We start from the raw sequence: 12211 nt of genomic DNA, 5'->3' as shown, positions 1-12211 counted from the left end.
GATCAGACAACCTTCTGGTAAAAAGCTGGCTCGTTTATAATAAATAAGTAGAAGATGTACAGAAAATAAACAGGCTTTCATTAAAATAACGATGTATTGAGGTTGGACAAAATAGTCACTCTGGGGAATTTCCAGCACCCTCCATGGTGGTTATTCAATATTTTTGCCTGGATGGGTGGGAGGAGAAGTGTGCCCTTCCAGGAAAGTCCTGGAACTGGGCATGGGAGTCCCCTGTGCCTGAGAGCCGTACCCTTCAGCTGAGAATCTAGGTAAACTAAGAAGAAATGCAGTGATAAGATCTGTCAGGTTCTAATGCTACAGTAACTATTGGTATGCCCTGTTCAATGGGTTGACAGTCTTGCAGAAAGGAATTATGGTATGTGGATTGTCTAAGTAGAATAAGTAACATCCATGTGGCTGATTTACACTTCTCTTGTAGGATCCCTAAACATCAGGTTGGTGCCTTTTTCCTTTCATAACCATTTGTATTTCATGTCAATCAGCATAAAGATTTTGAGAATATTTTTTTCTAATTTCCTTAAATGATAACGTGGACAGTAGCTTTTGTTCAAGTATTCAAGTATAGGGCACTTATGTGTTAAGTACAGCTCTGAGTACATAGTGCAGTGAGATCAAAGACTTTGATCAAATGGCTTTGACATTTGATGCTCTCTTAAAGCTCTCTGGCCTGATGCCCTTCTTTTTTCTTTATTCCTTCATAAGAAGGTAAACTCAGGCCCATCCTAACCCTTCAAGGCAAGTTAAGACGAGGCTGAAACGTATAACCAGACTTTATTGAAGGCTGCAGGATAGTAAAACGAAATTACAGCGCAGTAAGGGAAAACTTCGGGCTTCCTAGGTAGCACAGTGGTAAAGAATCCGCCTGCCAATGCAGGAAACAAAAGAGCCATTCAATCCCTGGGTCAGGAAGATCCTCTGGAGGAGGAAATGACAACCCACTCCAGTATTCTTGCCTGGACAGTTCCATGGACAGAGAAGCCACGCAGGCAGGCTAGAGTCTGTGGGGTTGCAAAGAGTTGGACACAACTGGGCACAGAACAAAGGAAAACCTCAAACTGGCTACTGAATGTGACTTCTTCCGAATCTCCTTATCTACCCACTCCTATTAGCCCCAGACTTCGTACTGTGTTTTAGGAGTAGGCTACCCTCCTTACCAAGAACGCCTGTGACCATGAACATCACCCACCAGAGCTCAGGCTCCCTGAATCTTTAAGGCCCAGTGAGTAAAGGAAACTGCCTCCCCTTATTTCCAGTGTAACACTAGCTTTCCAGATGTCATCACTTCCACAACTCCACCCACAAAGATGACAACTTCAGGGATTGTTAATAGAGCAGTTTAGCTCTGAAATGTCTTTTTTTTTTGCTAAGCCGCCAGCATCTGGGATCTTAGTTCCCCGACCAGGGATCGAACCCATGCCCCTTGCATTGAAAGTGCAGAGTTAACCGCCAGGGGAGTCCCAAGCTCTGTAAGATATTGAATCTTACCATTGGTGAATTGCATCTTGACTTTTCCTTTCTTCAAGTCCAAAGCGCACTATGTTTTTTGGGGTTTTTTTTAAGTCAGATTTATTGCGATTTAATATACATAATAAAATTCACCTATTTTAGTGCATAGTTCTGAGCTGTGACAAACACATAGCCATGTTACCACCACCACAATCAGGACACAGGACAGTGGCTTCACTCCCCAAAATCCCTCAGGTCCCTTTGTGCTCGACCTCTTTACACCCTCAGCCCCAGGCCAAGAGCGACCTGTTTTATGTGTCTATAGCTTTGCCTCTTTCAGAGAGTTATATAAATGGATGTCAACAGCAGGTAGCTTTTTTTTTTTTTCAGGTAGCTTTTTATATGTGATTTTTTTCACCTGAGATCCATCCATGTTGTTTGTTCCTTGTATGGCTGAGTCATTTTCCATTGTATGAACATACTATAGTAGATTTATCCATTCACAGTTGAAGAACATTTATTTCCAGTTTTTGATGATTAGGAATAAAGCTTCTGTAACATTTGCATACAAGTCTTTGAATGAACATAAGTTTTCATTTCTCTTGGGTATACATCTAAGAATGGAACTTCTGGGTTGTGTGATAAGCACATGCTCAACATTATATGAAATAATAAGTTGACTGCCAAACTGTTCATACCATTTTGCATTCCTACCAACAATGTATGAGAGGTCTAATTAGTCTGTATGCTTACCAGTACTTGATAATACCAGGGGTTTTTTGTATTTTTTTTAATCTTATTCATTGTAATAGGCATGTACAGGTACTTCAGTGCAGTTTAGTTTTCAATGACCTGAGCATCTTTTCAAGTACTTATGTACTATTCATTTTTCTTTTTGGTGAAATATTTTCCATTCTTTTCAAATATTTCAATATTTTCAATTATTTTGACTATTTACTCATTGACTTGTTTGCTTCATTGTTGGGTTTTGAGGATTCCTTACATAGTCTTGTTCCAGTCCTTTAGCAGAAATATGCTTTGCAAATATTTTCTCCAAAGCCTATATTTTATCTTTTTGTTTTCTTAAACGATTTGTATTAGCAGATCAGCCTCTATAATCAAATATCATAGACTGGGTGGTTTAAACGGCAGACAGTTATTTCTCACAATTCTGGAGCCTGAGAAGTCCAAGATCGGGATGCCAGCAGAGTCAGTATCTGGTGAGAGCTCTCTTTCTGGCTTGCAGACTGCCACCTTCTGGCTGTGTCTGTGCACGGTGTGGAGAGAGAGCTCAAGCCCTCTGGTGGCCTTACATAAAGGTACTAATCCCATCATGAGGATCCCACCTTTACGACCTCATCTAAGCCTCCTAAGTGAGTGAATGATAGTCACTCAGTCATGTACCGACTTTTTTCAACCCCACGGACTGCAACCTGCCAGGCTCCTCTGTCCATGGAATTCTCCAGGCAAGAATACTGGAGTGCGTGGCCATTTCCTCCCCCAGGGGATCTTCCCAACCCAGGGGTTGAACCTAGGTCTCCAGCATTGCGAGCTGATTCTTTACCATCTGAGTTACCAGGGAATCCAAGCCTCCTAAAGCCTCCACAATCATATAATTGAGGGGGTGAGCCTCCAATATATGTCTGTGGGGAAATACAACTCAGTCCATAGCAATGTCTCGCAGAGTAAATTTTAAAGTTTGAGGAAGTCCAAATTAACAATTTTTCTTTTATGGATCATGTCTCTGGTGTCACATCTAAGAAGTTTATGCCTAGCTCAAAATCACAAAGAGTCTCTCTTATATCTTCTTCTAGAAAGTTTATACTTTCAGCTGTTTTTATGTAGGTCTAATCCATTTTGTTACGTGTGCTTAGTCGCTCAGTCGTGTCCAACTCTTTATGACCCCATGAACTGCAGCACACCAGGCTCCTCTGTCAATGGGATTCTCCAGGCAAGAATACTGGAGTGGGTTGCCATGCCCTCCTCCAGGGTATCTTCCTGACCCAGGGATCGAACCCAGGTCTCCTGCATTGCAGCAGATTCTTTACAGACTGAGCTACCAGGGAAGCCCAAGTATACAGGAGTGGGTAGCCTTTCCCTTCTCCGGGGAGAACTTCCTGACCCAAGAATCCAACCAGGGTCTCCTGCATTGCAGGGGGATTCTTTACCAGATGAGCTACCAGGGAAGCCCTGGTATGACTTGTTAGATATGGTGCCAGATATAGATCAAGGCTCTTTCTTTTAACACTTGTATGTCACATTGTTCTACCAGCATTTATTACTATATTATTATTTTTTTTACTATCTTGTCTGGGACTTCCCTAGTGGTCCAATGGTTAAGGCTCCGGATCCCAATGCAGGGGACCTGGGCTTAATCCCTGGTCAGGGAACTAGATCCCACCTGCCACAACTAAAAGATCCTGCATGCTGCCACAACCAAATAAATAAATATAAAAATATATATATAACATAAAATTTATCATCTTAACCATTTTAAAGCATATAGTTCAATAAGTGGCACCCTTTTAATGGTTCCTGTTTGCTTGTTTCTTAAATCTTGAATGAGTACTGAATTTTATCAGATTTTCTCCTGCATCTAGTAAGATGATTATATTTGTTTCCTTTTTCCCTTTTTTAGTATGGTTAATTACATTGAGTTTTCAAATATTAAGCCAGACGTGTATTTCTGGAAATAACCCCATTTAGCCGTGATATATCAATAGTCTCCTTTTCATATGTTGCCAATTTTTATTTGGGAAAATATCACGGAGTATCTTTATGGCGCACAACACACTGAAGGCTGCTGAGTTTCTGGGTAGAAGGAGAGATGCTTTAAAAATGTTTAATCAGTTCATTTATCATAACATGCAGTGTAAGCACATTACTTAAAAATATGTAAGCAAACGTCAGAAATAACAGCTCAGAATTAAAAGTGAATGGAAGCAGGAGTAGAAAATGAGGTTATTCTTCCACTTTTTTGTACCACCTGTTAAAATTATGTGCACATTATTTACGTAAAACAATTTAAATTTTAAAAATAGATCCTCCCCAACCAGAAACTATACATCTTTGATTCAGCTGGGATTTTTTTTGTTGGTGCATGCCATGCAAACTGGAAAGGTAAATAGATAACTAATTTGTCCCAGCATAACTGATTAATTAGTCCTTAATTTTCTTTCCATGATTTGTTAATACTCTTGTATCACGGTGTTTCTGCACTATGTGTCCTTGCTCGGATACTGCACTGATTAGAGATACAGTAGCATGAATTTGGGCTTCCACGGTGGCTCAGACAGTGAAAGAATCCATCCGCAGTGTGGGAGACTGGGTTGGGAAGATCCCCTGTAGGAGGGCATGGCAACCCACTCCAGTATCCTTCCCTGGAGAATCCCATGGACAGGGCTACAGTCCAGGGGTCACAAAGAGTCGGACACGACTGAGCGACTAAGCATAGCATGAGTTAACTGTAGCGAAGCTCATTAAATTTAAAAAAATGTGCAAAGGCACAGAGGTTTATAAAAAAGTAGGTGGCTGGAAAGCGCGTGGAAGAATCTGAGAGTAGATAAATAATGAACGTTGAAACATCCACGGTAAATGGCACTAGTTAAAACGAAAAATTCCGGCTGCGCAGTTCCCTGGGAGGAAACAAACATCACAATTTGAAACCCTTAAGAGAAGCGGAGACGTAGAGACGCAAACAGCCGAGGCCAGGTTTGCAGGCCCTCACCTGCTCAGACTGATTGGCAGCGGCTGCGGGGGCGGGGCGAGCCGAACGTCACTTCCCGTCCCTGAGGGCCTGGTCCTCTCGCGCGATGACGGCCAGCGTGGAGCCGAGGGGGCGGCGCCCCGGGGTCGGAGTGGGCGTCGTGGTGACCAGCGGCAGGCATCCTCGCTGCGTCCTCCTGGGGAGGAGGAAAGGGTCGTTCGGAGCCGGCAGTTTCCAGCTTCCCGGGGGCCACTTGGAGTTCGGGTAAGCAGCCGCCTGGCTGACTGGGAAAACGAAACGGGCGCGCAGAGGACGACGTCGCCTCCTGCGTGCCTCCGTGCGTGCTTGCGCGCTGACGCTGCGTCCTTGCTCGCGCGTTTGTTTTTCTCGCCTGAGGCCGGCAGGGGGCGCTGCTCTGGGCGAGGCGGGCGCAGGAGTCGCCACGTCCGCGTGCGAGCTGCCCTCGAGGGTTCAGCTCCTCTCGAGCCCTGACGCGTCTGGGCATTGTGAGTTGTCTTTTTCCTGATGCTTGCGCTTGAAAGGCCGGAAGTGCGTATATACAGGCCTCGAGTAGTGTAGTTGTCCCTTCAGACGTTTGCACGGTTTGCTGGCGATTTAAACACAAGCGGTATGTTATCTTCCTGCTCCCATAAGTCTCGCAGCGCTCCAACCGAGCGAACGGTTGACGGAAACCCTGGGCCTTTGTGCCTCCCTCGTTAAAACGGGGAAATCGCCCGAAGTACTCCCTAAGGTCTCCCTCTCTGCTTTGACTTTCTGTGAATTGAGATGTCAGACCGACAGAGAAAGTTTAGTTCTACACAAGGGTGAAGAAAGGCCGAGATTGACCTTGAAGAGGGGTTCACCCGGACTCTTGGACTCTTTAATCGATAGAAATTGGTGAGATGCCAGAGGAGGAATTTAGGCCGAGCTTTGTCTGGGCTCGTGCTGTTAGCCCGAGGGAGGGAGCGAGAAGAGGAAACAGGTGCCCTTGCTCGCTCTCCTGGAGCGGGAGGTGGTGGTGAGCTGGTTTCTTAAATGGAGTGGGGCGTAGGCATCGATCTGCGGGTTGCGCAGAAGGTGCAGCTTAGGTGGTCTGCCTGCTCCCTTATGTGCGGAAATCATGCCTGGTAACTCTGCTTCGCTCTGAGCAACTCACAAATGGCTGTAGGTTTGTGGCCTTTTTTGTAGATTGTCTTTAATTGCCCCAACTGTGCATGCGTTATTTTTAGTCTCTAACTTTGTCCAGGTGCAAGCACCCCGGGAAAGGGTCCCATCCTATCTCAAAGTGATAATAAGGATGACGTCTGCAGCAGATAAATAGCATCAGAAAAGTTCAAGGGGCTTCCCAGGTGGCACAGTGGTAAAGAATACGCCTGTGATACCCAGTCCAGCATTATTTGCAGCTGGCTTGAAAATGTCTTTTTACGGTTTGTACCAATCTAGATCAAAGAGAGGGCATATATTGCTTGTGATTAGGACTTCCCAGGTGCCACTAGTGGTAAAGAACCCGCCTGCCAATGCAGAAGATATAACAGAAGCAGGTCGGGAAGGTCTCATTAAGGAGGAAATGGCAACCCACTCCATTATTCTTGTCTGGAGAATCCCATGGACAGAGGGAGCCTGGCGGGCTACAGTCCATAGGGTCGCACAGAGTCGGACACAACTGAAGTGACTTAGCAGCAGCAGCAAGCTATCACTTATTAAATAATAAAATTACTAGATAAAAAATCAAATTACACAGACAAGCACACCCCTTGATGGTGCTGGGTGCAGAGATCATGTGAGGTACCCCGCTTTTGCTTCTGGCAGCTCACAAGTGGCAGTTGGGTTTTTGAATCTTGTTCATAATTTGTGCCAGCTGTGCACTGGTCTAGTTATTTTTGGTCCCTCATTGTTTCTTTTTCTTCTGCCGGATACAGAGGAGAGAAGACATAAGGGTCTCAGGTCTCAGCCTGTCCCACCATCAATGGGATGGAGAGAGGGGAACGTACAATTATGGCTGATTGCACTGTTGTGTGGCAGAAACCAACACAACATCGTAAAAATCAAAAAAGAAAAATAAAAGTAGTATGTTGGTGTTCTGGTCCTCTTCCAGGCGTTTGTGTTCCTTTGTGATGGGGAGAGGAGGTGCGGGCCCGTGTGTTGCGCTCTCTCTGCCGCCTGCTCTTCTCACTGTTCCGGATTTTTCTCCCGAGTGCCGAGGTCGGAGGGGAGGGCGCAGAACTTTCCCTGGGTAGTGCTGCCAGCGCCCCATGTGCCCTCTGGGTACAGTGTTCAGTGTGCGCTCTTTATGAGGGTGTGTTTGGTGGCTGGTTGGAAGTCCTCCAGTCCTGCGAGGATTTCGGCACTGCACAGTTCCCTGACACAGGTGACCAAAAACGTCTTGTGTGGCAGCTCCTGGTGTTAGCACACCAGGCTACATTTTCTTTCTGCTGGGTCTCCAGTAGTCTCACAGCATCTGCTTGGCCCTGAGAAAACATGCTGCTTTCACTGCCACTCATTTTCTCTGCTCAGCCATCGTGGGCTACTTTCACCAGTCTCCTACCGTCCTAATGCCTGAAGTGGGGGTGAGCCTTTGTGTTAACGTGCATCCCTGACACCACGGGTCACACTTCAGACTTCCCACAGCTAGTTCCCTGCTGTTCCTCTGCCCTGAGGCACCGGGCTGCCCTGTATGCTTCCACAGCTCAGCCCTTTAACTGGGGGTGACACACCGGTGCCTCCTTGAGAGTCAGTGGTCACCCAGTCTCCGTGACCGTTTATTTCTCTTGGAGCGCCTCTCAGATGGTTTGGGGGCAGAGTTGGCCCCCCATCAGGAAGAAAGGGAACATTCCTACAGCCTGAAAGCTCACAACTTTCCTCCCTCCACAAAGATCTGTCTGTCTGATGGGTAGAGTGGGGGTAGATTAGATAATTAGAGAAACAAGTCAAGGTGGAAAAGATACAGTTCTCACATACTAAAGTGCTTCATAAATAGAAGTAAATTTAATCTAAAAGTCAAATAAATGACTTTTAGATAAACTGAATACACATTTTTTTTTCATACTTGTTTTCATTTGATACTCACATACTTCATATGACTATAATTCCATTTGGAACCATTTCTAAAGGGAGATACTATATATTTTTAATCTTGTTTCATGTATGAAAACTGTACAATGAAATGTTTTAATTTATATGCAGGTTTTTGTAACTTTTAGAGTATCAGTTCTTGTCAATATCTAGTTATTATGGATCATATGTTGAAGGTGAACTAATCGCATCTATGTATTTTAATATTTTGTGAATGCCTCTTGTTCTCAATTTTGAGGCACAAACTGAAATTCTGAACCTACTGGAAAAGACTTTACTTACTTCTTGATACACTTATAGCAAGCCTGTGAGAAAGTAGCATTATCTTTTTACTTATCCAAGGGGGAAAGTAATGGACTTTGAACTCAAACCTAGGTCTAGTTAACTACAAGGCCTGTGCTCTTAACTGATAGATCAGACCACCTCCTGGTTGCATGCTGCTTCCAGGCAAGTGAACTAGTGCTGAATTGGCTAAATGTTCATTTTGTTGTTCAATATGAAGTCCTTTTGGTCTTCAACCCAAGGAGGGTTGTTGATTTATTGTTTTAAAGCATGAATCAAGTACAGCTCTTCTGAGGTTACACTGGAAATTTCTAGCCAGGAATGTCATGGCTTAAAAAATGAATAAATAGAATTGAATATGATGGTGTGTTTCTGTTTTCCAGTGAAAGCTGGGAAGAATGTGCTCAAAGGGAAACCTGGGAAGAAGCAGCTCTTCACCTGAAAAACGTTCGCTTTGCCTCGGTTGTGAATTCTTTCATTGAAAAAGAGAATTACCATTATGTCACTATTTTAATGAAAGGAGAGGTGGACCTGACTCATGATTCAGAACCAAAGAATGTAGAGCCTGAAAAGAATGAAAGTAAGAGAATTATATACAATAGTGCATTTTCTACGAGAGCATATGTCTGAAGGAAGATTACTTTATGTCACCAAATGAAGAGAGTTAGAATGTAATTGTACTTTAATTAGAGTTTAAATCTACTTAAGTTCTGAAGACATAAGGATAGAACAGGAAAGAGAATGGGTCTAGAGCCAGACTGCTTGGTTTGCATCCTGGTTCTTCCACTTAGAGGTTGGTGACCTCGAGCCAAGTTCTTTAGGTCTCTGGGCCTCTTTTCTCATTTGTTATAATCGTAGCTACCTACCTCAGATGGCTTGTTGTAAGGATGAAATGAGATTATTACCTTCAGTGGGCCCATCCTAATGAACACAGTAAGTACTCAGTTTTATTGCTAGTGTTTAATTTTGTTTCAGACTGATTTTTTTAAGCAAAACATTTAATGTGCCGTCCTCAGTTTTCTCACCTGTGCAAGAGAGATAATAACTTTCTTTTATAGAAAATGATTAACTTGCAAAACACCTAATCTCTTACCTTCTGTGTTGAATTGAGTGCTCTGAAAGCGTTAATGACAGTAATTGATATTCTTCTATTTACTATTATACTATCTACTATATTCCTGGGGCTTCCCTGCTGGCTCAGAGGTGAAGAATCCACCTGCCAGTGCAGGAGATGGGGGTTCGATCCCTGGGTCAGGAAGATCACCTGGAGGAGGGCATGGCAACCCACTCCAGTATTCTTGGCTGGGTAATCCCATGGACAGAGGAGCCTGGTGGGCTGCAGCCCATGGGGTCGCAAAGAGTCGGACAGGGTTTAAACAACAACACGGCAAGGTATGGGGGCGGGGGCACAGATGTACCACCCTCCCAGCAGCTTGAGGTGTTCAACTCTGAAGCTTTCTGTGGAGTTTTTATGAAGGATCATTATGTTATGGGATCATTACTGTGATTGAGTAAACCATTGCCCATTGATTAACTCAAACTTCCGGCCCCTTCCCCGCCCCTAAGGTGGAGTGTGGGGGTAACTGGTGGGCTGAAAGTTCAACCCTGTGATCATGGCTCTGTCTTTCTGGTCAGCACCCACTTCCCGAAACTGCATAGGAGCCACCAGCCATCTCATGAGCATTAACTCAGCCTTGGTTGAAAGGGGCTTATTATGGAAAACAAAAAGATGCTCCTCTGATCACTGTCACTCAGGAAATTATTAATACAAAGGTTTTAGGAATCCTGCCAGGAAACAGGGATGAAACCAAATACATCTTTCTTATTTCATGATATCACCTGAAGAAAAACACAAGAAGGATCCAAAGGCCTTCAGCTGGCCTAGGGTACAAGGAAAATTATTCACGCCTTAAGAATGGGAAGGCAGGATTGTACCAAATTCACTAGGAGAGCTGATAACTGGCCAAGGTACAGTGGCTCGGGGGTCTTTGTTTTATTTATAATACAGGCATGCAGACTCTGCCCCGTGTTCATCAGGCCCTGGATCTGAACAGCCTGCTTCAGTCTTCTAGTCACCACATCTTTCCTCTGGATAATTAGAGGGATTATCCAGATGCTTCCTCCTCTAGGAGACAGGGTAGACGCTGCTTCAGGTCTCTGGAGACTCAGTTAATTGAGCATCTTGCAACACAGGGTTAGTGTGTGCCTCCCGTCTTCCTCCCGCACCTCTCCTCCCCCCACCCCCCATACTGTGCGGTCACAGGTACTGATCAGCCCTTCCAGAACTTGTTTCAGGTTCATGGATTCTTTGTCCCCTGCCTTCCCAGAGTGAAATTACATATCTGTATTTTATAGGCAGAGAAATGCTCAATGGAAGAAACAGTAATTACACATAGATATATACATGTAATCATAAACTAATTTAGAACATAGAATTCTTAATAATCATTGTATTTTTGTTGTTAATATCATAATATTTAAACATTCACCTGTCATGAGCGTCTGTGCATGCTCTGTCATGTCTCTTTGCGACCCCATGGACTGTAGCCCATCAGGTGGCTCTGTCCATGAGATTATCCAGGCAAGAATACTGGAGTGGGTTGCCATGCCCTCCAGGGAATCTTCCTGACCCACAGCTCCTGCCACATACCGTGCATCACAGGCAGATTCGTTACTGCTGAGCCACTGAAAATTATGTTTGTATAGCCAAGGTAATGCGTAGCATCACTCTTGTGCTTTGTTTTATTAGTAGCAAATCACTTTTAAAATTAATTTTTCTTAGTACAGGTTAACTAGCCAAAATGAATATGCTTTGTTTCCTTTCAACTGAAGAAATTGCTTTAATGTCTTTCTTTTCTAGGTTGGGAGTGGGTTCCTTGGGAAGAATTTCCTCCCCTGGATCAGCTTTTCTGGGCCCTACGTTGTTTAAAAGAACAAGGCTATGATCCTTTTAAAGAAGATTTGGATCATCTGGTAGGATATAAAGGAAGTCACCTAGAGGTGAACAGGGAGATTCACTGAGTTGTTCTTTTTTTTAATGGATTGGCCAAAAAGTTCACTTAGGTTTTTTTTGTACAATGACTATAGTTGTGCTTAGTTCTCTCTAACTTCATTTAAAACAATTTTGTGAGATTGTACTGTGACACCTATCACAGCAATGTGCATTTTTTAAAAGAAACTTATCAAAATTGGTGAATTTGGGGGTAGTAGCCATTTTAATATTGAAGATGGAAGAAAAAAAGCAACAATTTCGGCATATTATGCTTGATTATTTCAAGAAAGGTAAAAATGCAACAGATACAAAAAAAAAGATTTGTGCAGAGTATGGAGAAGGTGCTGTGACTGAGCGAACATGTCAAAAGTGGTTTGCAAAGTTTCGTGCTGGAGATTTCTCTCTGTATGATGCTCCACGGTCAGGTAGACCAGTTGAAGTGGATAGCAGTCAAATCGAGACATTAATTGAGAGCAATCAACATTATACCACACGAGAGATAGCCGACATACTCAAAATATCCAAATCGAGCGTTGAAAACCATTTGCACCAGCTTGGTTATGTTAATCGCTTTGATGTTTGGGTTCCACTTAAGTTAAGCCAGAAAAACCTTCTTGATCGTATTTCCACATGTGATTCTCTACTAAAACGTAATGAAAGTGTTCCGTTTTTAAAACAAATTGTGACAGGCA

General features: G+C 43.7%; 1 protein-coding gene across 1 annotated transcript; it reads left to right on the top strand.

Moving 5' to 3' along the window:
* Positions 1 to 5251: 5251 nt before the first annotated feature.
* On the top strand, positions 5252 to 11850 carry NUDT15 (nudix hydrolase 15). The gene is made up of 3 exons (XM_055426095.2): positions 5252 to 5437; positions 8911 to 9107; positions 11388 to 11850. The coding sequence occupies exons 1-3, from the start codon at positions 5280 to 5282 to the stop codon at positions 11546 to 11548; spliced, it is 516 nt and encodes a 171-aa protein (XP_055282070.2). The 5' UTR covers positions 5252 to 5279; the 3' UTR covers positions 11549 to 11850.
* Positions 11851 to 12211: the final 361 nt, after the last annotated feature.

This window comes from Moschus berezovskii, chromosome 13, assembly GCF_049115385.1.
Source record: "Moschus berezovskii isolate FMDL1 chromosome 13, NW_MosBer_1.0, whole genome shotgun sequence".
Lineage (NCBI taxonomy): Eukaryota > Metazoa > Chordata > Mammalia > Artiodactyla > Moschidae > Moschus > Moschus berezovskii.
Note: the sequence above shows the minus strand (reverse complement) of the source record. Positions and strands in the feature narration are given on the sequence as shown.